Source organism: Cyprinus carpio, chromosome B7, assembly GCF_018340385.1.
Source record: "Cyprinus carpio isolate SPL01 chromosome B7, ASM1834038v1, whole genome shotgun sequence".
NCBI classification, from domain to species: domain Eukaryota; kingdom Metazoa; phylum Chordata; class Actinopteri; order Cypriniformes; family Cyprinidae; genus Cyprinus; species Cyprinus carpio.
In genome coordinates this window covers 42,419,185-42,446,525 of record NC_056603.1, presented here as the reverse complement: position 1 = coordinate 42,446,525, position 27,341 = coordinate 42,419,185, and the positions used below count along the sequence as shown (strand labels likewise).

The following is a 27,341-nucleotide window of genomic DNA, read 5'->3' as shown; positions in this document are numbered from 1 at the left end:
GCAAAAAAGAAATGTAAAAGAACTACTTCCTGTTCATCTGTGTGCGACATAGTCTTTTAGATCGTAGGAGGCTGTGAAAGCACGAGAGTGCGATGAGCAATTTCTAAGCCACCTTCTGTATCTGTGTATGTATTTATAAAAATGTAATAACTTATTAATCTTGAAAATGTGGATGTTATTGCTAGATATGTATATTTGAACTGGAAGGGATGCAAATTTGTGAGCAAATGAATGTTTATTTTTTTTATGTTATTTTAGTTGTAAGAATATTAAGGCATGACATGATAGCAGGTGGTCATATTTTGTTTTACTGGAATAATATCAATCGTTAAGACATTTTCTGGTGTGGAAAACTACTGAAATTACACTGGAAAGGAACTCAATCGTGGCTGCTTGGAAATTATGCGTGACATTCCATCTTTTCATGTTCTTAACAGTTTTATCATTATTTTTTTATTGTTAAAGCTGTATTGTGAATTTACCTTTTGTTCGATACTGAAATGTTAACTCTTGATTGCTGTGGCGACCCAAGTGGTTTCCAGTTAAAAATAACCTTTTCGTATTTATGGATTGGATCAGGATGCTTCCTCTGCAGAACCTTTGTGAGAGAGAGAGAAAAAAACAAATGAAAAAAAACAAAAAAAAAAAAACAAATGCATTTAGACTAAATTACTTTCAAACGTGCTTGTTATTAAATGTATTTTAAAGGGACAGGTTTGTAAATGTCAAACTAATCCTTGTCTTTTTTATGGTATGGTGTTTTATGAAGCCATAAATGCTTTTCATCATATGGTAATGCTTTACTGTTTGATTTGTGTTACAATTTAATTTTACTGTCGTTTACAAAATGTTGCACCTTTTGTTTTAAATGTGATGCTTATATTATGCACTGAAACATCTGTAAGGTCTTTTAAAGTACGGTCTGCTGTCACTGGAACAAAGCCACAGTCACTCCAGGAAATCAAGCCATGCAGATGAACTTGGAAAAACACGAGTGGATTGTTGTAGTGCCAAATTTCGCGTCGTACCACTACAACTGTGGCATTTGCAGACTGTGCATTTAAAAGCCTCTTACAAACAATCCAAACCAGTCCTAAGAATGTGCATTTTCCACATTGTAAGCTTTCATTTTTAGATGTGTTGCTCTTTTTTATGTCATGTCATGCCCGAGGACAGATTTACAGGTTAAGCTTAGTCTCTATTAGTAGTTATGTCAATGACTGTTCTAAATTGCCAAATCTGCCAATAAATAAAATTATATCTACCAATCCCCTAAATGATCAGCTCCCAAAACAGAATCCCTAGCAGGCACTTTTATAAATAAGTATTGTCACATGAAACTAAAAATGTAGGTGTATGGCAAACCACAAACCCACACACTATGCACACTGGTCTATGATATCCGGATTGGACCGACAGGAATATGCCATCCAGTCAAAACATAGAAAGAAATAGTATGGTGATCACTGGAGGTGTACTTGTTTCTTTTAACTAATATGGATTGATTAAGTATTGTATATGTGAACCTGAGGGATCCTGGCAATAAAAACTGAACTTGTTTCTGTATGAGCTGGTGTCAGAAATGTGTCATTCACGGTAGTTTGATAAAACATTTACTATGTATTTACACACTGAAGGATAAGGCAAAAGTATTTGCGAACATGCCAATTTATTTTTTGGGTGAACTAACATTTTGTGGTCTATTTAGCTTGTAATATTACTTAAATTGTGTATAGTTAAAGGGGTTAATTAATTGGTCAAAGACAGTGCTGTTAAATCAAATGCACTACAAAAATGCCAGACTAACTGCCTGTGCAGTGTGCACCTGAGCAAATCGTGTAGTGATTATTTTCTCCAACAGAGGGCGCTGAGAGCTACACTGGTTACTCAGAAGCGCGCCAAAACTTGTGCCACTCCTCTTTTCTATAAGTTTTTAACATTCTAAAAGCTTTTTATTCCAAAGATATACTACAGGCTAGTTAGTGTATTCGGAAGTTGCACTGTATTGTAAGTTGCTTCAGAGGCATAAGGTATTGCAAGTATTACATACAACAATAATAAAACTTATTGTTGTTTTATTATTAACCTTTGGTACTTAAGTACTTTTAAAAGCAAGTACTATTGCTTGAGTAAAAATCTGTCTTTACAACTTTCACTTGCAATGGAGTAATATTTGACCAGCAATATCTGTACTTTCACTGGTTGCCGTGATTTTGCCAAGTGAGACATGTTCCTGGATCAACATTATTGTCCAAAAATATAGGCTTAGCCCAATCCCTACCCTTAAACCTAACCCTAGCCATAATTTATTCCTAAAATCAGTGTGAAATGATAGCGGATTAACAAGGGTAACAGAGCACCTAACCCTGATTGTAAGCCTAAAACAGGTATTTCCTGAAAAGTTATATCTCAATTCTGATTGGTTGATTGGAATGTTGATCCAGGAACATGTTGTACTTGGTGAAATCACGCTCACCACTTTCACTCAAGAAACAGAGTTGTTACCTCTGATATATTAATAAATATTAAATTTAACTAAAGTAGTTCAACTAAATTAAACTAGCAAACAATTAAATTGGTAAAATGCACATAAAAAATATTTTTAATTTCCATTTATTTTATTTTATGTTTAATTTAAATTTTTTATTGGTCGTTGCATTTATTTCTCATTTTTATTGATCCATTTTCAATAGCACACAACATTTTGAAAACATTTTATAATTTTTATAATTTTCATAGGCTTAAGTGAGTGTGCGTTGTTCTCTTTCAATTAGGTTTGAATTTTTTCCTTCATCTTGCACTTCTACAGGTGTGTGTGCGCTTTCCCTCACTTGCTGTATTAAAAACAATTACCTTAAACAGTATATTCACAGTTTGTGATAAGCAAAATGTCTGAAAATATATGTTAAATACATTTTGTTTTATTTTTGTAATGTGTTTTTGTAAAGTCTACTTTTTTTTTTTTTTTTTGTGTGATTTTTGGAGACGCTCAGGGCTTCATCGTTATACAGTATGAATATAATATATAATCCTTATAATCATTAATTCTAATAATAATGAATAGCAATTATTGTGATAAATGTATTGTCCCCATTGTTTTTTAATTCATAGATAAAACAACCAGTGAAATTTCAATGTTTTTTTTTTTTTTACCTTTAAACTAGGAAATGTCCATTTCAGAAATCTGGTCACTTTACATTACAATGTTACAGACACAGAACCCTAAATATAGCTTTTATAATTTCAAGAGGCAGCACTTTTATTACAAAGTGAGTGTAGTTCTTTCTTTACACCGCTATGTGAATTGAACACAGGATGTGGTTGACTTTCATAAAACTACTCACAAAGATATTTTTAAGCATGGACTTAACTTCTGAGTCATCACTATGGATGTACTGGATAAGATCCGCTCTCACTTCACGAAAACGACACCTCAAGCTGGAGGCAGCACCCACCACCCACGGACCACTAAAGGAAGGAGGAGGAAAGATGGATAGGCCTCCTTGGTTTGTCATCACTAACACCAGTGAACTCCCACCAGAGCAGCCCAGAGCCCAGACTGAACTCTGCAGCGACATCCATGAGTTTCCTCTGCTTCCTGTTACGACCATGGAGTTCATCCCCAGATGTTCTGAGCTTCCTGCCTCTCCTGAGCTTCCTGTTTTTGAGGGACATAAGTTCTTATTTGCTGAGTATAGAAGAAGAGCTTGGCAGCTCGTTCCACCAAAGAGGAGCAGAGAGAGTGAAGGTTTTGGAAAACGTCATTGTGCCTTCTTGTAATGAAACAACCAGGCGCCGCTCGTTCACTGACCAAAAATGGCATGCGGAAACATACAGTTATTAAGCTTGCATCAGCTGATCCATGTCTACCTATAGGAAAATGACGCTTTAACGCTTTGATCAGGAGCTAATCACCCTCCTCCATCCCCAGCTCCTCCTTTCGTCCACAAAAGGTTTGACCAAGATTTGGCCTTCTGTTTTTCTGTGTTGAATCAGACTTCTTTATTTTTAATTATGTTGTTACATTAAAATGTCATTAAGAATGTTAATGATATCTGCTACATTTGTTTCTGTTCTGTTTACCCTAGAGGTGTTATCACTGCTCTCTCTGGTCTTATCCATGCTAGGCTGCATGGATGGGCAGGGAGTTTTTGCCCAGAACAGAACCATACCACCAATCCAAACTGTATGCTAACTGTCAATCATCTTTGATGATAGTGGCCCTGTCAGAAATGTTGTTCGTATGCTCAAATAGCATTTGGTCACATTGGTCCAGTGAAAGCAAAGCAATGCAAAGTCTAATGCAATGCAATCATGCAATGATTTACCATTTACCGATTGCCTCTTTTATTTAAAAGGCAGGATTTATTCTGCCATAGTTTGCATTGCACTTTCTCCTATTCGTAATATAAGCGCATCATCTTGGTATATACAAAAGTCTTTGGCTCCAGACGACGTTGTGAAGGCCAGCGTCAAAAGCAACAAGTCAACAAGCACCATCGTTCGGATGAGACGTTAAACCGAGGTCCTGACTCTCTGTGGTCGTTAAAAATCCCAGGATCAAAATATTACATATCACATATCTTATCACATACATTCTTCAGTGAGGAGTTGAAGTACGCCAAGCAAATAAACACAGTAAACATCGCCACCTGGTGGTGAAAATCATAACGTTTTTTTCTATGTCAATTATCTTTAAGGACATATTCGTTTTCTCAATAATGTTACTTGGCCACTGGCTCTTCAGCAAATTTGAATATGCAGAAACTAAATGAAGGTGGCAACCGCAAAGATATAAGGATTCCTAAAGGTATTAGCAATAATTTGAACATGTGAAAGGTATTGCCTCACACAAATATAGCTATACATTACTGGTCAAAGTTTGGGCTACACCTACTGGTAGGACACCCTTGCAAAATAAGTACACTTCTTTTATAATATGTTTTAAAATATTAATGATAGTATACTTCAGAAGTCTATACTTAAGTACTGAATGTTATGTTTTAAGACAATTACGTATCATAGCAATTAAACGAAAATGTTTTAGCTCAAATTTATACTAAATGCAATTAGTTAAGAATAGTTCACCCATAATGAAAATTTTGCCATCATTCACGCACCCTCATGTCCTTCCAAACCTGTATGAGTTTCTTTCTTATGTTAAACATAAAAGAGGATATTTTGAAGAATGCTAATCAAACAATTGATGGTCCCCATGGACTTCCATAGTATTTCTTTCCCTGTGGAAGTCAGTGGGGCCCAACAAATGTTTGCTTCTTCAAAATATTTTATTCTGTGTTCAGCATGATAAAGAAACATATTCAGGTTTGGAACAACATGGCGGTGTGTAAATGATAACAATATTTTCAATTTTGGGTGAATTACTCCTTTAAGAATGCTTTTTTGACCCACTTAAGTAGAACTGAAGTACATCTTTATATGTAATTTTTCAAGTACTGTAAAAGCAAATATCAAGTACTTTACATGTGCTTAAGTATGTTCAAAATCAAAATGTATGTTCATCATGTGTACTTTAAAGTGTGTGAAGAAAAGTGTTTCTCTTTAGGTGCACTTAAGTGGCCTTTTATTTCAATTCATTTTTAGAATATACTTTTGAGATTTTAACTACACTACAAGAGCACATTCAATTTAACTATATATAGGGTCACATATATGGAATATACTATATAACTATATATATATATATGTGTGTGTGTGTGTGTGTGTGTGTGTGTGTGTGTGTGTGTGTGTGTGTGTGTGTGTGTGTGTGTGTGTGTGTGTGTGTGTGACCCTGGACAACAAAACCTGTCATAAGTCGCACAGGTATATTTTTTTTAAATCTAAAAATACAAAAATAGGTATTTTGTAGCAATAGCCAACAATACATTGTATGGGTCAAAATTATCGTTTTGTTTTTCTTTTATGCCAAAAATCATTAGGATATTAAGTAAAGATCATGTTCCATGATGATATTTTGCAAATTTCCTACCGTAAATATATCTTAACTTAATTTCTCAATATTTTGATTTTGTTGCACCCTCAGATTCCAGATTTTCAAATAGTTGTATCTCAGCCAAATACTGTCCTATCCTAACAAACCATACATCAATGGAAAGCTTATATATTTAGCTTTATATATAAATAATTTTTGTGGTCCAGGGTCACATATATTCCAAAAGATTTTCGCTACTGCTCCTTTCCGATTTATCAAACTCAGAGATTTGAGCAGCAGGGACATACTGTACGGGGTTGAGTCTTTCGCCTCCTAGTGTTTTCTTATTGGTCGTCCACGATTACAGCACGACTATTGGCAAGAGCCGCCCTCAAGTGGCAGCGGTGTGATTTGTGTGTCTATACTGTATATGAGAGAGAGAGGCAGAAGGAGGGTACCGTTTACAACGACCGCTCCAAATCCAAAAGCATTTGTGCGCATTTGCGCGCTCTGAAGCAGGTGATCCCTGAGAGCACCTCAGACAGGTTTGTGGAACGATGCGTCTATACAGTTCGCAGCAGCGCAGTGTTGACTGTGATGAAGAAAAACAAGGCAACCCAAAAGTTTAGTTTAGTCAGAAGGTAGTTCTAACAGGAGCAATCCGCGAGGATCATGTTCTGAGTCCGAGGCGCGGAGCAGACGGAGCGGGATGAAGTCGGTGAGACGGAGCGCCAGGCGCCTCTGCTGCTGTGGAGTCGGGCTTCTCGCGGCTGTGTGCCTCGCGCAGGTCCTGCAGCTGACAGGTTTGGACGATCACAGACAAAACTTTCATTAGTGCAACACCATCATCCCTTGGTCATCCTTCTGTTCGTGACATGCATTTTTAGTTTTATTTATTTATTTGTTTATTTTTGGTTTTTGTTTTCATTTGTGTGCCTCCACATCAGTTCCTAATTAAGAGGAGCAATAAATGAAATTAAATAAATTAATTTTAAATAGTTTGTTGGTCTTTTTATACATTAAAAATAACAATAGCCTAACAATTTAGCCAAAATGTGACCCTGGCACACAAAACCAGTCATATGAGTCAATTTTTAGAAATTGAGATTTATAAATCATCTGAAAGCTGAATAAATAAGCTTTCCAGTGATGTATGGTTTGTTAGGATAGGTTATTATATATTCTACCATATTTGGCTGAGATACATTGAGAAAACTCTATATTTCTGATTTTGCACATTAGGAATGTGATATGTGTTCATTATTTGGAGGAAGAGAGAGACAGGCCAATCTTTATAAAGTATCATACCTAAATCAAGTTATGATTCTGCATTAAAGGTTTAAAACTGATTATAGAAATTCACCTACCAAGGGTGAAAGCAATAATTATATGCTTCCTATAATTTTATTATTGTTATATTAAGAGATCAGTTCTTTTGTGGTTTTAGGAACCTCAGAGGTGCTGTCTTTATCGAGTATTTATCTCTTGAAACACTCAAAAAATAAATAAGCCTTGCATGAACTTGAGCTTTTTTTTTTGAGGCTGTTTAAATATTAATGAATATTGGTTTGCAAACATATTATTTGCAGCAAATGTGTTTGTAAACACAGTGTTAACATTATAATTGGAGTAACCAACGGCAAGCAAGAAATTATCCTTGTTGAAAAAACTTACTTATGGAAAAATATACTTAAGTGCGAACTGAATGTAATGTTTTTTTGGACACTTGTTGCATGTTAAATGCAATAAAAATTAAAATTAAATGCAATAAGCTGAGCTATAAAGTGCTTGTTGACTCACTTAAGTAGAACTTGAGTACATGTTATATGTAATTTCATAATTATTTCTGTTGTCTTTGAAGTTGTCTTTTTATGGTAAAAAGAAAAATTAAATACACTAATGGCATTTCAAAATGAAATCTATTTAAATATGTTTGTAATCACAATTGTTACGATGAAGTTGCAGTTTAAAATATATTAACTTAAAAACACTATGATAATCATGTGCTTTACATGTAATTTAGTATGTTGGTCAACACATCAAAACAAGTGTACTTCTTTAAGGCATGGCAAATGATTATTAAAACTAATGTTTAAAATGTACTAACTTTTAATGTGACATTATTAAAAAGTGCACTTTTTAAAAGTGTACTTAAAATGTGTTAAGAAACATTAAAGTATCTTTCTTTATGTCACTTAAGTGGTCTTTTATTTCATAAATATATAATAATAATAAGTTTCGTTTATATAGCATCTTTCCAGGGCTCAAGGACGCTTTACAAAGTGCATGCAACAAGGAAAAAATAACACCGGAAGGGTAGACAATGATGACAGACAATAGTTATTAAAAACAGCAAAAGAACATTATATAAACGGCAGCATGCAGCAAAGTAGAATCAAGCACTACGAAATACGAAATAACTTATGGATGATAACATTCAGAAAATAAGTATTATCTGCAAGTATAGTCTTTTTTAGACTTTTAAAGATACTTACACTTCAAGTGCACATCAGTCCGTTTTTCACAAGGCACAGTAATGATATATAGACGGATGGTAACTTTCAATCTAAAGTGTGTGCAAGTTGAAAAAACAAACAATATTCTGCTCAAGTGTTCTTGTATAATTGGATTATTTGATATAAATTGAATAAAGAACAGCCAGAGGTTTATACCCATTGACAGTAGACTGATCCACGACAACAAACTGTTCCAGCGTGATCTTCGTGTGTGGCATCAGTTGTTTCATTGTTATGTTTTGTGATGACAGAGAGGACGGTGGTGCAGCAGAGGAGCTGATTTTACCCATATATAGCATCACAAAATGAAAGCTGGAAAAATATGCCCTATAAAGAGAGCAAGAGAGACAGACTGATAAGAAAACTGGTTGGTGAGAACAGCTTCAAAAATCTTTGAACGACAGAGTAATAAGCACATTAGAAATGGCATAATCTAAATAAACCACACTCTATTGTCTCAATTTTGAACTCAGAAATCACAGATTTTTAACATAAACTGTTAATAAAATCTTTGAATTTTAAGTGAGAATCACCTCTGAGTTCAGGCTATAGAACCTGGCAAAATTATGAAGAGCTGTCCGGTCTGCTTTTAGATAATTATCGTCCAAAACAACATTCAGACCAATATGAATGCTTATGCTGAGTTTTGTGGTAGGGGGGAGGGGGTGTGTTTTACATACTCTCCCTGTAGATAAGTTTGTTTCTTTATTTTGGATTTGAAGAAATGTAGCATTCCATCAGTGTCTCATCAATGGATGCTCTGCAGTGAATGGGTGCCTTCAGAATGAGAGTCCAAACAGCTGATAAAAACATCACAATAATCCACAAGTAATCCACAGCACTCCAGTCCATCAGTTACCATCTTGAGAAGACAAAAGCTGCATGTTTTTAAGAAAGAAATCAATCTTTTAACTTTAAACTGCCACATCTGGCAACATTCATAATCCATAATATCGCTTCTTCCAGTGTAAAAGTTCATGCAATGTTGTCCTCTCACATCAAAACCCACCCACATATTTGAAAACAAAACATGCATATTTCTCTCCTGATTCACACACGACGACATTTTCCACTGGAAAAAGCAGTTTTATGGTTAGATGACTTATAGTTTAGCCAGAAGCCAAGATTAGAAATGCCTTAATGGTGGATTTGGTTTTATAAAAACATGCATCTTTTCACTTCTCAAGACAGTAACTGATGGACTGGAGTGGTGTGCAGTGTGGATTATTGTGATGTTTTTATCAGCTGTTTGGACTCTCATTCTGACGGCACCCATTCACTGCAGAGCATCCATTGCTGAGCAAAATCAACAAAATGCGATGCAATTATGATTTCAGAGAATATTGCTTTATTTTAGGTAAACTGTCCAAACATACACATAGCTCACAAAACAACAAAATTCAGATTTCAGTTGTTAAATTTTGCTTGCGAGAGATGATGCCAAATCTGTTATGAATTACAGAACTGCATAATTTATCTACTAATTTATGGCAAATAAATTATTCATTTTAAAAAGCACCTTGTAAATGTGTCGGTGCGACAAACGTTTTCATCTTTGAGGTACTGTATCCTCACAGTATTATATATAACCCTGCTGCCCTGAACAACAGAACAGGGTGCTGCATAGCTTTGCCACACTGTTGTGTTGTCATGCTGCCAAGGCAAAACTAAACAAAATGGTTCTGGTTGTACAGTATGTGTGTCAGGACACACGCTTACGTAGTGGAGCTTGAAGTGCCTTCTGGTGCCGAATGTCTTTACTCAAGTATACTTGCTCATAAATACCTTTTTTGGTCTACCTGATGGATTCGTAAATGTTTTCATTAACATTGTTGACTGTTGCAGTGACACTTTGCAGATATAGAAGTCAACTTTTGTACACATTTGGTTGTGAAAGGTGTAGTGATATATTAATTTCTCATGTCATTACAGAGATCAAGACTTCATGGCCAGAAACAGACTTTCCCAGACGCAGAGTCCTGCAGTATGGCGTCGAAAATCAAACAATTGACACTCCCAGAGCAGGTGGGCAACAAACCTTTTATAGTGTTTGCATTGCAGAAAATTCTAAATCTCACATTTATATTTAAGATTTTATGGTGTGCTATTTATTTACTGTCAAAATGTGTTAAAAGTTTTAATTTTATCTTGATAAAACCTTAATGAAATAAAAATCCACTTAAGTGACATAAAGAGAGACATTTTCATGACTGTGTTACTTAACACACTTAAGTACACGTTTAAAAAGCGCACTTTGTAAAAATGTCAAATTAAAAGTTTTACATTTAAAGTATGTTTAAATCATTGTTTTAAGAACGTTGTGTGGTGCTTTAAAGAAGTACATTAAGTCAATGTATAAAGACAATAGAAGTAATTAGGAAATTACATGTAAAGATGTCCTGAAGTCCTACTTAAGTGGGTCAAAAATCACCCAAAGTCTTAAGGTCAAAGTTCAGCTGATTGCATTTAATAGAATTTTTTCTACTTTTATACATTTTCATTTAACTGCGATTAACACTCAGTTAAGTGTCCAAAACATTACATTAAGTTTACACTTAAGTATATTCTTTTAAAATACATTATTTCCTTAAGAAGTACTCTTTTAAAATTATGTTAAAGTGTACTTCTTTTTCACAAGAGTTTTATCTGAAGAGGCCACATGTTGCTGAGATGTATGAATTACTGTTGCAAAACAGAAAAAAATGACGTATAAAAGGGGTGGAAGAGAAACCATACACTGTCCAGAGATATCAGGAGGCTACAGCAAACGTAAACAGACGTCAGAAACAGACACTCTACTGCCTCATCTGGAAAACACTTACAGCCATTGATCTCAGACAAATGCCTCTGTTGTTATTATTGTAGTTCTGTTGCAGTTTGTGTATTATGCAGACAAAGTACTGAGAACTGAGATCACAGCATGGTCTGTCTGCTTTAATCTGTGAGCGCAGCATTGAAGATACACAGTCAGGGATAAAGCGAACTAAAACACTATCAAACTAGATCTTTTGATAGAGAGAATCTGGTTTGACAGGTCAAATCAAAGAGTGTTAGAACAAATGACATGAGTTATTGACTCAGAGGTTAATATGATTAAAACCTGAATACATTAGGTTTCTCCACATTACTGAACTCCCATAGGCATACATGCAAAAACATAGTTCTACCTAATACAGTCATGTTTTGTACATTGTAACATGACTGTATATGACAACTTCAAACTTTATCTGATCTCATGAAAAAAATATACAAGAGAAACTGAAATATTTTGTTAATAAAATCAAATCATTATTATTTATTTATTTATTTATTTTTTCAAATAAAATAATGGCATTTTTTAAGAATTAAAAATAATCTGATTTTGTAGTTTGACAATGAACACATTGCAACCATGCTTGGGACGGCACACATAAACGAGGCAAAATGCTTTACATATCTTGAAATAATAAATTCTGAACATTGAACATTGACTGTAAATCTTGACTGTTTCTCATCATTTCTGATTAAAATTCATTAAAGTAAATAGTGTAAATGACATCGCTAAGGTCATAGAATAACATAGTTTAATAATGGCGGGGCACATTGTAATGCAGAGTTACAAGATACCCCATCTGCGCAACTGATGAATAACAGATTAGAGATTGAAATAATAGCAGTCTCATTTGTCTCATTTTAAATAAATAACAACTGAGATGAAAAATTTACTTAAGCCAGAAATTGTATTTTACTATGTTAAAATAAATGTTCAGCGATATCTACAAAAGATTTTTGAATTTTGGGCCACTTTTTTCTCTATATATTGTTGATATTGTAGAATTTTTAACATCCATGGAACCTTTTCATTCCACAGAAAGTTTGTTTAGAGTGGTGAAGGTTCTTCAAACTAAGAAAAATCGTTCTTTTAAGAACTGTTAGCTAAAAGGTTCTTCGAGGAACCCAAAATCATTCTTCCATTGCATCACACTAAAAACCCTCATTTCAAACCTTATTTTTTAACAGTGTGGTCTTTCACTCTGTACTTTATGTAGAGGATGACTGTCACAGAGGATTGGTGAGCCATCAGTATTTGAGCAGCTTTCAATCATTTGCTGAGGGCTGCTGATTTGCGCAGCTGCACTAGAGCTAAATTTGGCTCCAGCTGGTAAGAAAAAAAGGAAACAAGAGGCCCGAATTAGCTGTTTGTATTTAAGAGGCGGAGCAGGTGTCTGTTGCTGTGAGGTGAGGTGAAAGGTCACAGTGACGTATTTTGACATTTCTGCAAATTATATTAGATTGCTTCTTGCACATTTTGTGCCAATTTCAAAGTCAAAAATGTCCAGTGGGTGGCGCTTAAAGCATGTTCATTTTTATCCTAAACATATGAACGTAAACCGCAGTTCATAAATGAAATGTCCAGTGAGTGGCGCCAGAAGTGGTTGAAAATAACATTCCACCAACACAAAACTTTTTAACACAGGCAAATGTAAAATAAAAACACATTTGCGGAAACAACCATTTAATTTAAGATTGCTTCTAGAAGTCTTTGAGCTGTTTTATTGTGATTTGTGTTTCCAGGACTCTGTGTGCCTCAAGTTAAATGCTGTACTGGGTGCGCTATTGAGCAAGTTTACTACATCTGAAAAGCCATATATATATGGAGCTGGTTGTTTGATGCAAATGTCAAAATGTGTTACTTTACAAATCATGCACTATGCTAAAAGGTCATAACAGAGTATTGTGCATTTATTAATCGATAATATGCCCCTGTAATCATAATTTGTGTGAAAAGGAATAAACTTTGTTGATGTTTTACTGTTATTAGTGTTCATTTCAACTGAAAGCTGCAGAGAATTGTATTTATAGCTACAGTTTTTGGAGACTACAATATATATATATTGTGGAATAGTGTGGAAGCTTCCATTATCCTAGCATTTTCCGTTATTTGGTTTGTCTTAAAATGGTTCACTTGCTCTGCCATCTGATTTACACACTTTCTCTGTTTTTGAGTTAAACACCATCTTATATGTGCATCTTTCTCACAGAACCCCAAGACGTTCCCCTAGGAGAGGGAGATGGAGTATTTTTAGCAGTTGCACTTCTGTGTTGCTTGTCATCCCTTTGGTCCCTCCTTTTTTTCCACATTTCCTAAATCAAGTCCATGGGAAAGATATATCCTATAACCCAGTTTCTCACTTTCACTCTGTCGCCATTGGCTTCCAGCCGCTGCTCTTCCTAGGGTAGACGTCACCATAGTAACTGCCTTCTCTGAGGCAGCTGGTCAGGACGTTCATCAGAGGCGGGTTTTCAGCACTTGTTTGCTTTTATTAGTGAAAAATGTTATTGCTCAGAGACAAAGGAGATGTGATGGTACTTTCGTGAAACACAACTGAGAACTTCAACTTGTCTTTTCTAAAATATCTTAATAATTTAAAAAAAAGGCCATAAGAAACAGCTATAAAATTAATGTGGATAGTAGCAATGTCATCTCATGAGTACTATTTTCACATAAACACTAAAACGTACAATACTTACGTATTGGCAGCATCTAAATTGTAACTTATGAACTTTACAGATGTACATATGTTTATGAATCCTTACTTAATCCATGGATAAATTAATGGAATTAATTGCTTGATTCAGTTTTATTTATGATTAATGAGATTTTGTTTCAGTTGCATTTATTATATGCTGTTGGCTTGTTCGCTTAATTTGAAATTCTAACATTTAACATTATAACATTTTCTGTCTGACTCTGTTTCCAAGTCATTTCAAATGATAAAGTAATTTTAAATAAAACTACACTTTAAAATGAATTTTAAAAAATCCTGTAATCTTTCAACCGTTACTGAATTATTTGAGTTCAGTTTAAAATCTTCTACTTTTGATTCCAGTTGAGGAAACTCTTCTAAAACTCATGTATAGGCACACATTACTGGGGTAACATAATCAAGAGAGTGGGTCTATAGTATGTATGTTTTCATATGAGTGTGGAGAAGGAAGGCTTCGGTAGCACAGTGACGGACTGCAATAAATATAATTGATTTCTGTCATTATTAAAGTTCATATTTCTCTCTGGTGTCATACATGCCACTAGCCCACCCCACATTCAGCTAAATTGGTTTTGAAAATCCAGCAGGCACAATTGTTTCTGATGAATCCATGTCTAAACCATGTGTTGTTTTCCCATTAGCAATTCATGAGTTCCCTGAAGACATCTTCACCAAAGAGCAGCGCAAGAGAGGAGCCGTACTACTGCACGTGCTCTGTGTGAGTGACACTCCATCCATCCATCATTCTATCTATCTATCTATCTATCTATCTATCTATCTATCTATCTATCTATCTATCTATCTATCTATCTATCTATCTATCTATCTATCTATCTATCTATCTATCTATCTATCTATCTATCTGTCTATCCTCTTGTTGCAGGCTGTCTATATGTTCTACGCACTGGCTATCGTTTGTGATAAATATTTTGTCCCGTCGCTGGAGAAGATCTCAGAGGTGAGTGCAGCCGTCTGTCAGACGTTTCATGTTACTATTACTATCCTTCAGAAAATGAAGTGATGACAGCCTTGTTTTCCTGCTCTCATGGGTCAGCACTGGTGCTCTGTGTCATGAACTCTGGCTAAAGTGTTAATTAACATGTCAAGGTTGACAGGTGTGTTTCCTTCTGGGAAATTCCCTTTGTTCACATTAGCTTTATTCATGATTTGTCTAGGAGCTGTCGAGATTATATATACAGTATATATAATTACATTATACACATATAATTACATATACATTTTATATATATATATATATATATATATATATATATATATATATATATATATATATATATATATATATATACATTAGGGCTGTCAGTTTAACTCGTTAACTTACTAAATTAGTTATGAAAAAATTACGTGATTAAAATATTTTAATGCAGTTAATGCACTGGCCCTGTCCCCAGACCTGTGCGTCATCTTGCATTTCATATAGTTGAGTGTTGACAAATATAATGCAAGGCATCAAGTCCTTAAATGCAGTTGCCATAAAATTCAAGATACTGGTGCAAAAATGTCCCTGTATGAGTTTTGTCTAGTATATATATATATCACATATCACATGATATCACATGAACAGCAGAGCAATATAACAGGAATGCTGTTTTTGTCCCGAATATCACGAGTTTAAATGTGATTTTATTCAACAGTTCAGTAAATAAAGAAGTAAATATTGTGTTGTATTTTAAACACAATATTATGTGTTTTTGCTCAATTTTGCAGAGAACATACCTTTAAATCCACAGCAGAACTGTTGCGCGTCTTCAAGCAACACCGTGGTGTTTAGTTTCTGGATAAATCTGCGTTTTGATCAAATCAAGTGAATCAATGATTCAAAGGTCTATACTGAGAGCGTTTACTTTATTCCTGAATGAATCAGCCGTTTGAACAAATCGAATGAGGACCTTAACTGCCACCTGTTGGCAGATTTAGTTTCTTAATTAGAGCATCGTTTCATTAAATAAATAAATAAATAAATACATTAAAAAAAAATTTCTGTCATAATTTTCTCACCCTCGTGTCGTTTCAAAACTTTCTTTTGTGGAACATAAAAGGTATTTTAAAGACAGTTGGTAACAAAGCTGTTTTAGCTACTAATGACTTTTATTGTATGAAGAAAAATACTGAGATGTTTCTCAAATTATCTTCTTTTATGTTCCATAGTTTATATTAGACTGTTGCAGCCTAAATGCTTATTTGTAATAAATTTTATCTTGAATCAAAAAAGAAATTTCTTTCTAAAGGTACAATTTGTAATGTCTACTTGATACTTTCTCATTTACTTGAATATGAGCTGAATGCAATGTTTTATGACATTTAGTTGCTTGTTTACTGCTATTAAATATAGCATTATATATAGCATAATAGTCAACACATCAAAAAATTTACTTTAAAGCATGACAAAATATTAATAAAACATGACTGAAAAAGTACTTTAAAGTAAAACTTTTAATATGACATTTCTTTTTGAAAGTGTACTTAAGTGTATTAAGAAACAGTCATAAAAGTGTTTCTCTTTAAATTATCTTTTATTTCATTAATATATTATCTGCAAGTGGAGTTTTTGAAAAGTGTACTGTAAAGTTTTGAAGTACACTACAAGTGCACAATTGATACAATTAAGCGCACTTCTTTTTCACAAGGGAAGACTGGTTGAAGTACATGGCATTTTTAGGACAAAAGGGACCATTTTATTGGTTGCAGATTATTGCTAGTACTCATGATTAATCATTTATATGATGCTCTTGATTAGAATCTGCAGCTGAGTGAGGATGTGGCCGGGGCAACTTTCATGGCTGCAGGAAGTTCAGCTCCAGAATTATTTACTTCCTTAATTGGTAAGTTCACTTTTGCACAATTTTTGGACCTCCACTTCAGAATCAGAATCAGAATGAGTTTTATTGCCAGGTATGTTTACACATATACGAGGAATTCGTTTCAGTGACAGAAGCTCCACAGTGCAACAGAATGACAGTGACAAGACAGGACACAGATAATAAAAAGAATAATATAAAAATATACAAAATAGACAATGTACAAAAAAAGCAAAAACACAATATGTAAATAAGTATGTGTGTTAAATAATGTATACTAGTGTTGTGTGTTCCACGATTATTGTTAAGTGTTCATGAGATGGATTGCCTGAGGATATTCACTGGATATAATCTATTTTTTTTATTTTTTTTTATTATTAAAAATGTGCATATACTGCAGTACATCTTAAGTGAGCATGTTATAAGTTGTTATAAGTTGTGTACATGTGTCTTCCTTCCCTTCCAAGTGTGGATTTACCCTGTGTTGGGTTTAATAAATGACTGTTTCATTTATCCACGGCTCCTGCGTTCCTTCCGGCAGCGTATTGTGACACCAATAGTATGTCTATCTATATTTGAATGCTTAGTTTTATGATCAAATCTATGTAGTTTCAGAAAATATAATGCAACGCAATACAGGGATGATTGAGAGATGCACAAATACTTTAAGCGTTCCTCAAAAGCTTGATGGTTCATATCTGAGACTTACTTTCGAACATGGTTTTTACTTATAGATAAGTAGAGATAAGCTGCTGCAGTCCAGGAAGTGTTCATCTTATAATATTGCTAACAATATAAAAGTTATACTAATGTTTACTTTATACAAATCAGTAAAGTGAATTCAGGCCTTTCACTTGCTTAAAAGCATGAACTATCAATCAGACAACAGAAGGCATGCAGTAGATTGTGTGTTTTGATCATGACCGTAATTTAAAGATTTGTGTATCAAGCATGATACAGGAAAATTCATAGGGTTAAATGGCCAAACTGTGCATTTATTGGATGAATATTAATATATTTGACCAAGCCCTCTGATATCAAAATTTAAACCACACAGTAAAATGAGAAATTTGTTAAATGATCAATGCGATTTTGACTCCAGTGCACATGTGAGCATTGTTCACTTGTTTGACTGGCAGGTGTGTTCATCACAAAGGGAGATGTTGGCGTTGGCACCATTGTTGGGTCGGCTGTCTTTAACATACTGGTCATCATTGGAGTGTGTGGTATCTTTACCGGTCAGGTAGACATGTCTGTCTGTCTGTCTAAAGTATTAATGATAGATGAAGTGTTAGTTTAGCCATTCTTTACTGGAATCACACTGAACACACATATTGCACAATTTCTTGTGTATTTTGTCGTTTCTTCTCTAGACGGTTGCTGTGACCTGGTGGTCTCTGTTCAGAGACTCGCTGTACTACATCTTCTCTGTGCTGGCCTTGATTTTGGTGAGTGTATGTGTGACTGTACATACAAGAGAGAGAAATAGTATAATGCAATTTCTCCTCTGTTTTATTAAGGTATGAACATGGTGTTAAAAATAATTGCCAGTACTAGTCTGTAGATTTACTTCTGGTAAACTTCTGGTCATTTAACCCCTTCATTTTCTGATTTTATCTAGGTTATCTATGATGAAAGAGTTGTATGGTAAGTCTCATAACTACACCCATATCCACATGTTTAAGCAGATGAGAAACATTGTATTGTATTTGCAGAGTTATTACAGTACTGTAATTATCTAGAAGCATTAGGAAGGTAATATCGTTGATGAATTGCTTTTTTGATGAAGCGTCTGTTAATGCATGAAGGTAATAAAAATATACACATGAGAACTGTTTTAATGATCTTTGTGTCATTAATGCATCGTTACAGGTGGGAATCTATGCTTCTGATCTCCATGTATGGAGTCTACATCCTTATCATGAAGTGAGTATCATGCTGTTCTCATCAAAGAGACTTTAGTGCAAATACTGAATACCTTCACAGTGCATTTAGAGAGTGTATTGAATAGTGTACTTAAAGTATTCAGGTGCCTCTATTTTTATCAACCATTTTTTGAATATTTTAGAAGATATTTCAAGATTTTCCAAAACACCAACACTTTTTCTTTTTTCACACACTTCATCCCTCAGTGCATGCTAGAACGCTGTGAAGTTTGATCAGATTTGAACTTAGTTGTCAGTAAAAGCTTGGTAACAGGCATGTCAGAAATATCGTGTATTTTTACTTTTAATGAAATACAAGTTAAAGAGTGCTATATTAATGCACTAACATCATAAAAGCATAAAAATGTATTACATTTTATGCCATGCATTGTGTTATTTTATATCAATATAAATAATCTTAAAGATCAAATAATAGCCCAGACCAAAATGTCTCGAAGCTATACATTTACACAGACCTCCCTATTGCTTCAGTCATATCAGTTCAAGCTTCTCTTCTTTTTTCTTTTTTTTGCTTTGCGATTGCAAATGCACGCCACCTCTTGCATGTGTATGAGAGCGAGGAGCACGTTTCATATATTGTTTGGAAAGGAGAGCTGATGAATAACAGTGTTTTAGAGATGAAACAGCTTTAAGAGAGATAAGAGAGAGATCTTACATGACAACAAGCTTCATTAAGCACCTTTTAAGGCCATTAGGGAAGGCTTGAGCTGTTTGAGCCTCAGATAAACATTCCTCCTCTCTGTTTTGTTGGAGGAGGGAAGCCAAAGCATGTTTTGTCACAGAGACGTTGATAATTCAAGATATTACATATTTATAACATACAGATACAACAGCCCTGTTGAAAAGTTGAAGGATATGTTGTGTTTTGGATGCTGGTGTGCTTTATGTCTTCAGCATATGCCCCCAAAAAATGTATCTATACAATAAGTGCATGGTATCAAATGATTAATTGCAATTGAAAATAAGCAATCAGATTTTTTTATTTTAAAGAAGGTGTTAGTATGTTTTATTTCTCATATCTTTTTATATAACTGGTATCAGTCTCAAACAGGTTTGATAAATACTTTGCCAGGTCTTCTTAAGTAAATGGAAAACCTACTTACCTACTTGAGGTTGTTCCACATCATTAACACACAGTTCCACAGTTTTCATGCAATATGGGGAGGAAGAAAAAACAGTGTTGCACTTATCTCTTTGGCAGGTTTAACAGTGAGATTGCCAGCTTTGTCCAGAGATCATGTGGCAGTCTGGGCCAATTTTGTGTCAGGAGACAAATGTCCAGAGATAAAGAGGCTGATGAAGGGGGAACAAACGGCAACACCTCCATGGTGCTGTTGAGGAAAGGTTCTCATGCATGCAAGTTTTGAATTGCTTTGTTTTTGCATGAAATGCATTGGTTCTTGTAACATGCATGTCACGTGTAGAATCTGGTCCCTGAAGCAGAAGTGGTTTTTTGGATTTGTTCTCAGCTCCAGCAGGTTCAGGACAGGAGTCTCCAGTAGTGATGGTGGATGAGCTGCTAATCTTAAGACCACACCAGCTCTCGTTCCCAGAGGCTGGACTGCGTGTCATGATCACACCGCATTTCTCTCCACGCACCCGTCTCACTATGGCGGGACGCATGCTCATCAGTGAGGTGAACTCCAACATTACTCTTTTATTTTTAATTATTATTATTATTTACTGTTACATAATACAGATACTATCCTTTAAATTCCGATTCAATTAAATTAAGGTAGTAAAGAGGGTGCATGATTATTAACATTATTAGAGTACGTTAAAATAAATTAAATTTGAGTGTATTTTTAGATTATTTTCAGATATATAAAAAATAATGTGGTAGACATTTGTGTTGCTGGTTTACAAAATCACTGTTTAACTTGATGGATGGTAATTGTTTGGATATTACTGAAGACTAAACGTAGGACAGTTTTTAAAATTAATAAGGTAGTTTTTAGTCTCAAAACTTAAGTACATAATATATTTTTAAGTTATGAATGAAACATTATTGGAGCAAGTTTTACAGGATACTATGAATTCGGTTCAGAATTTAAATTTTAATAAGCCTTTATGATAGCTACTGGCATTGACACTAATGACACACCAACATGTCAATGTCTCTCTCTTCCTTTGCTTATTTCAGAGACAGAGACTGCTCCGGGAGGATAAGATGAGCAGGACCTCAGTGAAGACATTCAGCTCTAGAGGGATAGTAAACGGAGGAAGTGTTGAAGCACAGCAGACACCTGAGGACACAGAAACGACGGATGGTAAGAAAGGAGTGAAGGTGGAGGTGGAAAACTCTCAGCCTGAAAAAGAGGATGAGGACCGGGACGAAATGTTCAAACCTCTCCATTTTCCTGGTTAGTTCATGAAAACAGATCAAATTCAAATAATTACTGTTAATAGCATGCAGAAAGCTTTGGTTATTGTTTATTTTGCAGCTTTTGTTAGCCTTGTTATTTTAAAGCAGCTACACATTAAAGAAAGAGTTAAAACCAAAAATGAAAATGGCCATCCAAGATGTAGATGAGTTTGTTTCTTCATGGGAACAGATTTGGAGAAATGTAAAATTACATCACTTGCTCACCAGTGGATGCTCTGCAGTGAATGGGTGCCGTCAGAATGAGAGTCCAAACAGCTGATAAAAACATCAGAATAATCCACAAGTAATCCAGTCAATCAAATAACATCTTGAGAAGACAAAAGCTGTGTGTGGACTGGAGAGGTGTGTATTGGTTGTGGATTATTGTGACATTTTTATCAACTGTTTGGACTCTGGGGGGGGGGTGAACTATTCCTTCAAGATAGGAATGATTGGTCATCTCAGTAATTAAACAAACACACACACACACACACACACAGATATATATATATATATATATATATATATATATATATATACACACACATAAAAAAAACCTGCATTTAAAATTGCATTCAGAAGTAATCAAAATAGTGCTTTGAGAGTATTTAGTGGTCATTTTGTCTCTGTATTTTGTGTGCATTAGTGGGCTACTGTGCGCGTCTCAAGTGGCTTGTGTCCTGGCCGCTGGCTGTTCTGCTGTATTACACAGTGCCTAACTGTGTTTTGCCGCGTTGGCATCACTGGTTCATGATCACCTTCATTGCTTCAACCTTTTGGATTGCAATTTTTTCCTACCTCATGGTGTGGATGGTAAGGAAAGATCAAAAATAGACATTTATATTAAATATATGATATTTGTACCAAATATACCATATCTGTACTCTCTTCTCATTCCATTAGTTGGTCGATTATGCAAATATTTTTCATTATGTGGCGTGTTTTGCAGGTCACCATCATCAGCTACACACTTGGTATTCCTGATTACATCATGGGAATCACTTTCCTGGCTGCTGGCACTAGTGTACCCGACTGCATGGCGAGCCTCATCGTCGCCCGCCAAGGTGTGTAACCTTTATATGCACAATAAATTGTTTGTACTCATTCTTTTATTGTCTTTAATATCATCTTTGTTACCTAATACAAAGAACGTCCTTGAAATTCTAATTCAATGTCTAAATTTGACCAAGGTAGCAGAAAGGATGCAGAATTAAGGACAGAGAATAAAAATAAATAAAATTAATTTTATAAAAAATGTCAAGACAAACTTTGGTGTTGGCTTGAGAAAGCCTGGCGAAACGTTTAAAGTAGTTTTAAAATCTTGGGCCTGGTTTCACAGACAGGGCTTAGACTAAGCCAGTATTAGGCTATAGTTCAGTTAGGACATTTAAGTAATTTTGAAGCAGCTCAGACTTACATTTTAGTCTGGGACTAGGCTTGAGCCTTGTCTGTGAAACCAGGGGTTGAAGTTTGAAGATTAATTTTAAAGGTTTTAAATTTTAAATTGTTTAAAGTACTTTAAAAAGGTAGAATTGTGAAGGTTTAAAGGCCAGATAGTCAATACATTGCTAGCATGTTTTATGTGGTTAGTTTATCTTAGAATGTTGTTAGCATTTCGATCACATTGTTTTAACATGTTGCTATCATGTTTAAGAACATTGCTAGCATTTTAGCATGTTGCTAGCATGTTTTAACATTTTGATGTTTCTTTCAACATGTTACTAGCTTGTTTAAACATTGTATTTGTAAAATGCATTACATTCTGTTTGTATTTTGTGTCTCAGGAATGGGGGACATGGCAGTGTCGAACTCCATAGGCAGCAATATCTTTGACATTTTGTTGGGACTGGGCTTCCCCTGGGCTCTGAGGACGCTAGTAGTAGATCATGGATCATCAGTGAGCGTTTGACTTATTTTACTGTTCATCTAGTGCAGATGCAATGTTCCTGCTGATTTTTTCCTCTAACTGCTCTCTGTCTTTTGTCAGGTATTCATCAATAATAAAGGCCTGGTCTATTCTGTCATCCTGCTGCTCGCATCAGTCTTCCTCACGGTGAGTAATGCCCACCCATAATTACTACATACAAGAACATACACCATATTTGGTCGGGGTGCTTGGGGGCACAACAGAGGCTGCTTGGGGGGGTGGTCCAGCTGTGGCGAGACTTGGCCCCTTCCTCTTCCTGTACCGCAGATCAGGAGGGGCCGGGTCCAGCGCTATCTTGGGCCAGGTTCCCTGGAGTTTAGGGAATGGGTAGCATCTGGCCGAGAGGGAGCGATGATGGGACTCAGGCTTAAAAGCTGGTGGTGTGGGCTTCGTGGGCTGCTGAGTCAGTGCTATCTTGGGGCGACTGGAAGCAGCTGAGATCTGGAGCACTTTGGCAAGAAGTGTCGCATTGGCTGGGATGACTTCTGTGCAGCAGTGAAGCGTTTGGTGAAACCCTTGACCACAGGTCCAAATGTGCCAGTGGGGGAGACTGGGGAGTTGAGGAAGGGGACCTTATCCACATCCTTGATCTCCCTAAGGGTCAACCATAGGTGGCGCTCAAGCACCACTAGGCTGGCCATTGATCTGCTGATTTCCTGAGACGTCATCTTGGTGGCACACAAAGCCAGGTCAGTCGTGCTGCCCAGCTCCTTAAAAGCTGCCAGGTCTGGGCTGGACTCATCCATGCAGCGGAGGAGTTTTGCCTGAAAGACCTGGAGGACCGCCATGAAGTGAAACGCCGAGGCTGCTTGTCCAGCTGTCGAATAGACTCATCCAGTGAGAGCTGAAGTCATCCTACACGCAACCTGTCCTCCAACTAATACGCTCGTATAGGTCGTTTGTCCAAATCCCTGAAATACGACCCATCAGAGCGTATACTACAATTGTGCCCCTATCGGCAAAAGGTCGTTTTCATATTAATGTTTTGTACTCTTTTATTTGCGCTGTGATTTGCGTCTCGTGTAGCTCAGTTGGTAGATTATTGCGTTATACCTTGATATGCAATCATGCTATCATGGGTTCGATCCCAGAGAATGGACGTGCACGTAAAATGTATATGCTCAATAAATCATAATTTAGCATGATTTCTGTGAGGGTTAGGTTTAGGGGGTGGGGTTAGGTGTGGTCATTCGAAGGAATAAGCCACCTAGTAAAATATGTACGAATTACTGTGAGATCGGTGTAAAAAGTCCACACATTGCATTTAAATAAACGTGCGTTTTGATTGGTAATGACGTTATACATCATTTCATGACGACAGACGCAACGCGATACTGTCATTATTTTTACGCCCGCTAGAGGCCCCTTAACTTTAAAACGTAAATATAGGTCGTAATAAGGTGCTTGCACAAACGACCTATATGGTCGTTTTTTGTTGGAGGACAGGCTCCCTACACGGTTTGGATGGGTGGGTGGCCTTTGCCTTCCAGCTGATGGCCGTGGGCGGCCAGGGGAGGCAGTCTGTCATATACTTTTTCTTTGGTGCCGTCGACCGATGTGAGGGCGGACAAAGAGGAGGCACGTAGAAAGGTTTAAAGGGCAGATAGTCAATAGGGCATGCCAAGATCTGGTGATCTCGTCCTGGACCTCTGGGAAGAATGGTGAAGCCTGTTGTCGAGGGGCCTGATGGTGCCCCGGCAAGAACTACTCATCCAGGCGGCTGCAAGTGGGCTCCTCGGGCGGAGACCACTCTAAACCCAGCTCCTCCACAGCTTTAGACAGGACGCTGAACAGTTTGGTTGCACTGGGCTCTTCAGACGACAGTGGGACAGGGTCGTGAGGTGAGCCCGACAGCTCCTCCGCATCTGAAGCTGCATGAGACATGCTGTTGTCCATGACGTCACACTCACTCCCACCGACCGAGACCGGATCACACGCAGCCACAGAGGTATGCTGGTCCAGGTGAGAGAAGAGGACGGGAAAAACCTCTCTATGTGGAGAGAAAGAGGCACGCGGGGGCTCAGCCAGTGTGGGCTCACCGGTCACGGAACGGCGAGTTCCTCTACCTCGCTGCTTTTTCCTCACAGAAAGCGGGAGGGCGCAAGGGGTGGAGTCGCTTTCTGAAAAGAAAGCTATCCACGAGCGCAGAGAGGCAAGACTCATAAACTTGCATTGAGGACATAAAGTCTAAGTGAGTGGAGCTTTAGTCTCAGCCTCAGACATCACGCCTTGGATTGGTTGAATTATACAGGATTTCCAGGAGACGTGTGTGTCGCGTTCTTTAACGTTCTGCCTGGAAACAAAGATGCTGTGACACCACACCCTCTCACGAAAGAAGAAAGCCATCGTGTTTACAACTGTGACTGTGAGAAATTTGCTCTGAAAGAAATCACTGGAAGGCAGCAGGGGACCAGAAGACAACAGCTGCTGCAGATGCTGAAGGTGGCTGGGAATTGGTGCAGTCAACCAAGCAGGGAGGGGTCTTGATCGGCTGTGAGGCTTGTTCATGGCGAAGGCTTGAGTCTTATAGAGCGAAGATCTTGCAGTCATCGCTGAAGGAGCAGAAATCTGAAATTCGTATGGCCCAGTCCATTCTTGCAAGCTATGGCGGGCTTCGTTGCCATAGGCTCGTGCAGATCCGCTGCCAAGTCATTGATTCGTTTTTAATTCCTTGCACGAACCAATGGCCATGCAGTTACACTGCGTTATTGAAAAGTCTTCAGTTATCGGAGAAAAGGGAGTTTTTCCCCATAACGTCTTAGCAGATGAAGTACGAGTGAAGTATCAATAGGGAACTTGCCTCGCATGGATGACAGCAATAGCTTGTAAATCTGTTGACTTGCCATGCATAAGCATTACACCTAAATAAAATTGTAGCATAGTATTAATCAGATTGCTCACATTCCACCCTTACAAATCTGTAAGACATGTTTTAATATGCCGGTAGGAAAACGTACATCACCATCTACTGTCGGAAATGAGAAATGCATCCTGTCTGACCAGAAGCAGGAATAAAAATTAATGACCAGAAAGAGGGATTTTAAAAGTATAGGCAATGAAATCCCCCCAACTGCACCCTGATTACATAATGCTGTTAGTGTCCATGTTGACTCTGTGTGAGTGTGTGTGTTTCTGTGTTTTGTAGGTCCTGGGTGTGCATCTGAATGGCTGGAAGCTGGATCGGAGACTAGGTCTTGGTCTCATGCTTCTTTACTCCATCTTTCTGCTCTGCTCCATCCTCTTCGGTCAGCTCTAGAGGTGTCACACTCTTCAGTGCGTTCTTGTTTTGGTTTCATTATTATAGTGCTTTTACTGTAGATCAGGTACTAAATCTTGGCTGATTTCATGCCTGCGTACAGTGTAGCAGCAAGGGGAAATTTTGTGCTCTACAAAAGCAACCTCCAGTCAGTCCATTGTTCTGTCCACAGCAAGAACGGATAAGGTTTTTGAATGACTAAATAAGCACTGCTTCAAGCTGGAAGGTTTACAGTATAATATAATAGTTTCTGTCTTCAGTTAACCCATGATGCTGATGACTTACAAGAACACTGAAGAATTACAGTCAGACACTCTTAAGCTGCTTATGACTTCAGTAATTCTTCTTGCCATGTTTTACCCTTGTGAAAAATAAGTACATTTTAGTACGCTTTTAAAAAGAGTACTTATTATGGAAGTTATATACTTTAATATACCTAAGTGTGAACTGAATGTAATGTTTTTGGACACTTCATTGAACGTTATTTTCAATTAATGAAACTGTGTTGTAGTTTAAATTATTTTATTTGCAATTAGCTGAACTTTAGAGTGTTTTTTGACCTGCTTAAGGATTTCTTAAGCACATATTTATATGCATTGGTTGAAGTGTGAAGTATTTAAATATATTTGTAATTACACATTTATAATGATAAAGTTGCAATCTAGTACATTTAATATATACAGTGTGTGTGTTTAATTTGTGTCGACACATCAAAATGCGGTTTAATGTGTTAGTCGACACATCAAAATAAGGGTACTTCTTTAAAATACAACAAAAGATTTGAAAATTTGCTGCAAATTTCTTCCTTGGGCTGTCCAAGATGTAGATGAGTTTGTTTCTTCATCAGATTTGTAGCATTCCATCACTTGTTCACCAATGGATGCTCTGCAGTGAATGGGTGCCGTCAGAATTAAAGTCTAAACAGCTGATAAAAGCATCACAATAATCCACAAGTAATTCACAGCAGTCCAGTCCATCAGTTAACATCTGGAGAAGACAAAAGCTGCGTGTTTGCAAGAAACAAATCCATCAAGACGTTTTTAACTTCAAAC

At 36.5% G+C, this 27,341-nt stretch overlaps 1 protein-coding gene and 1 long non-coding RNA gene across 5 annotated transcripts; one reads left to right on the top strand and one right to left on the bottom strand.

Moving 5' to 3' along the window:
- Window positions 1-2,653: 2,653 nt before the first annotated feature.
- LOC122138049 lies at window positions 2,654-8,720 on the bottom strand. Its single transcript, XR_006155282.1, has 3 exons — window positions 8,605-8,720; window positions 8,428-8,498; window positions 2,654-3,658 (listed from the first exon to the last, which is right to left on the bottom strand). It is a non-coding gene; the product is annotated as an uncharacterized LOC122138049 (long non-coding RNA).
- LOC109109359 (sodium/potassium/calcium exchanger 3-like) lies at window positions 6,209-27,226 on the top strand. Of its 4 annotated transcripts, none has more exons than XM_042728750.1 (17): window positions 6,209-6,735; window positions 10,381-10,473; window positions 14,618-14,694; window positions 14,860-14,934; window positions 16,735-16,819; window positions 17,935-18,038; window positions 18,169-18,243; window positions 18,417-18,442; window positions 18,668-18,721; window positions 19,943-20,085; window positions 20,211-20,377; window positions 20,885-21,011; window positions 21,753-21,919; window positions 22,056-22,170; window positions 22,891-23,003; window positions 23,094-23,159; window positions 26,179-27,226. In XM_042728750.1, the coding sequence occupies exons 1-17, from the start codon at window positions 6,642-6,644 to the stop codon at window positions 26,287-26,289; spliced, it is 1,692 nt and encodes a 563-aa protein (XP_042584684.1). In that variant the 5' UTR covers window positions 6,209-6,641; the 3' UTR covers window positions 26,290-27,226. The 4 variants fall into 4 exon arrangements, with proteins under 4 accessions (XP_042584684.1, XP_042584683.1, XP_042584682.1 ...); XM_042728749.1 differs by having other exon boundaries at window positions 6,212-6,735; window positions 20,220-20,377; window positions 20,885-21,104; XM_042728748.1 differs by having other exon boundaries at window positions 6,212-6,735; window positions 20,217-20,377; window positions 20,885-21,104.
- Window positions 27,227-27,341: the final 115 nt, after the last annotated feature.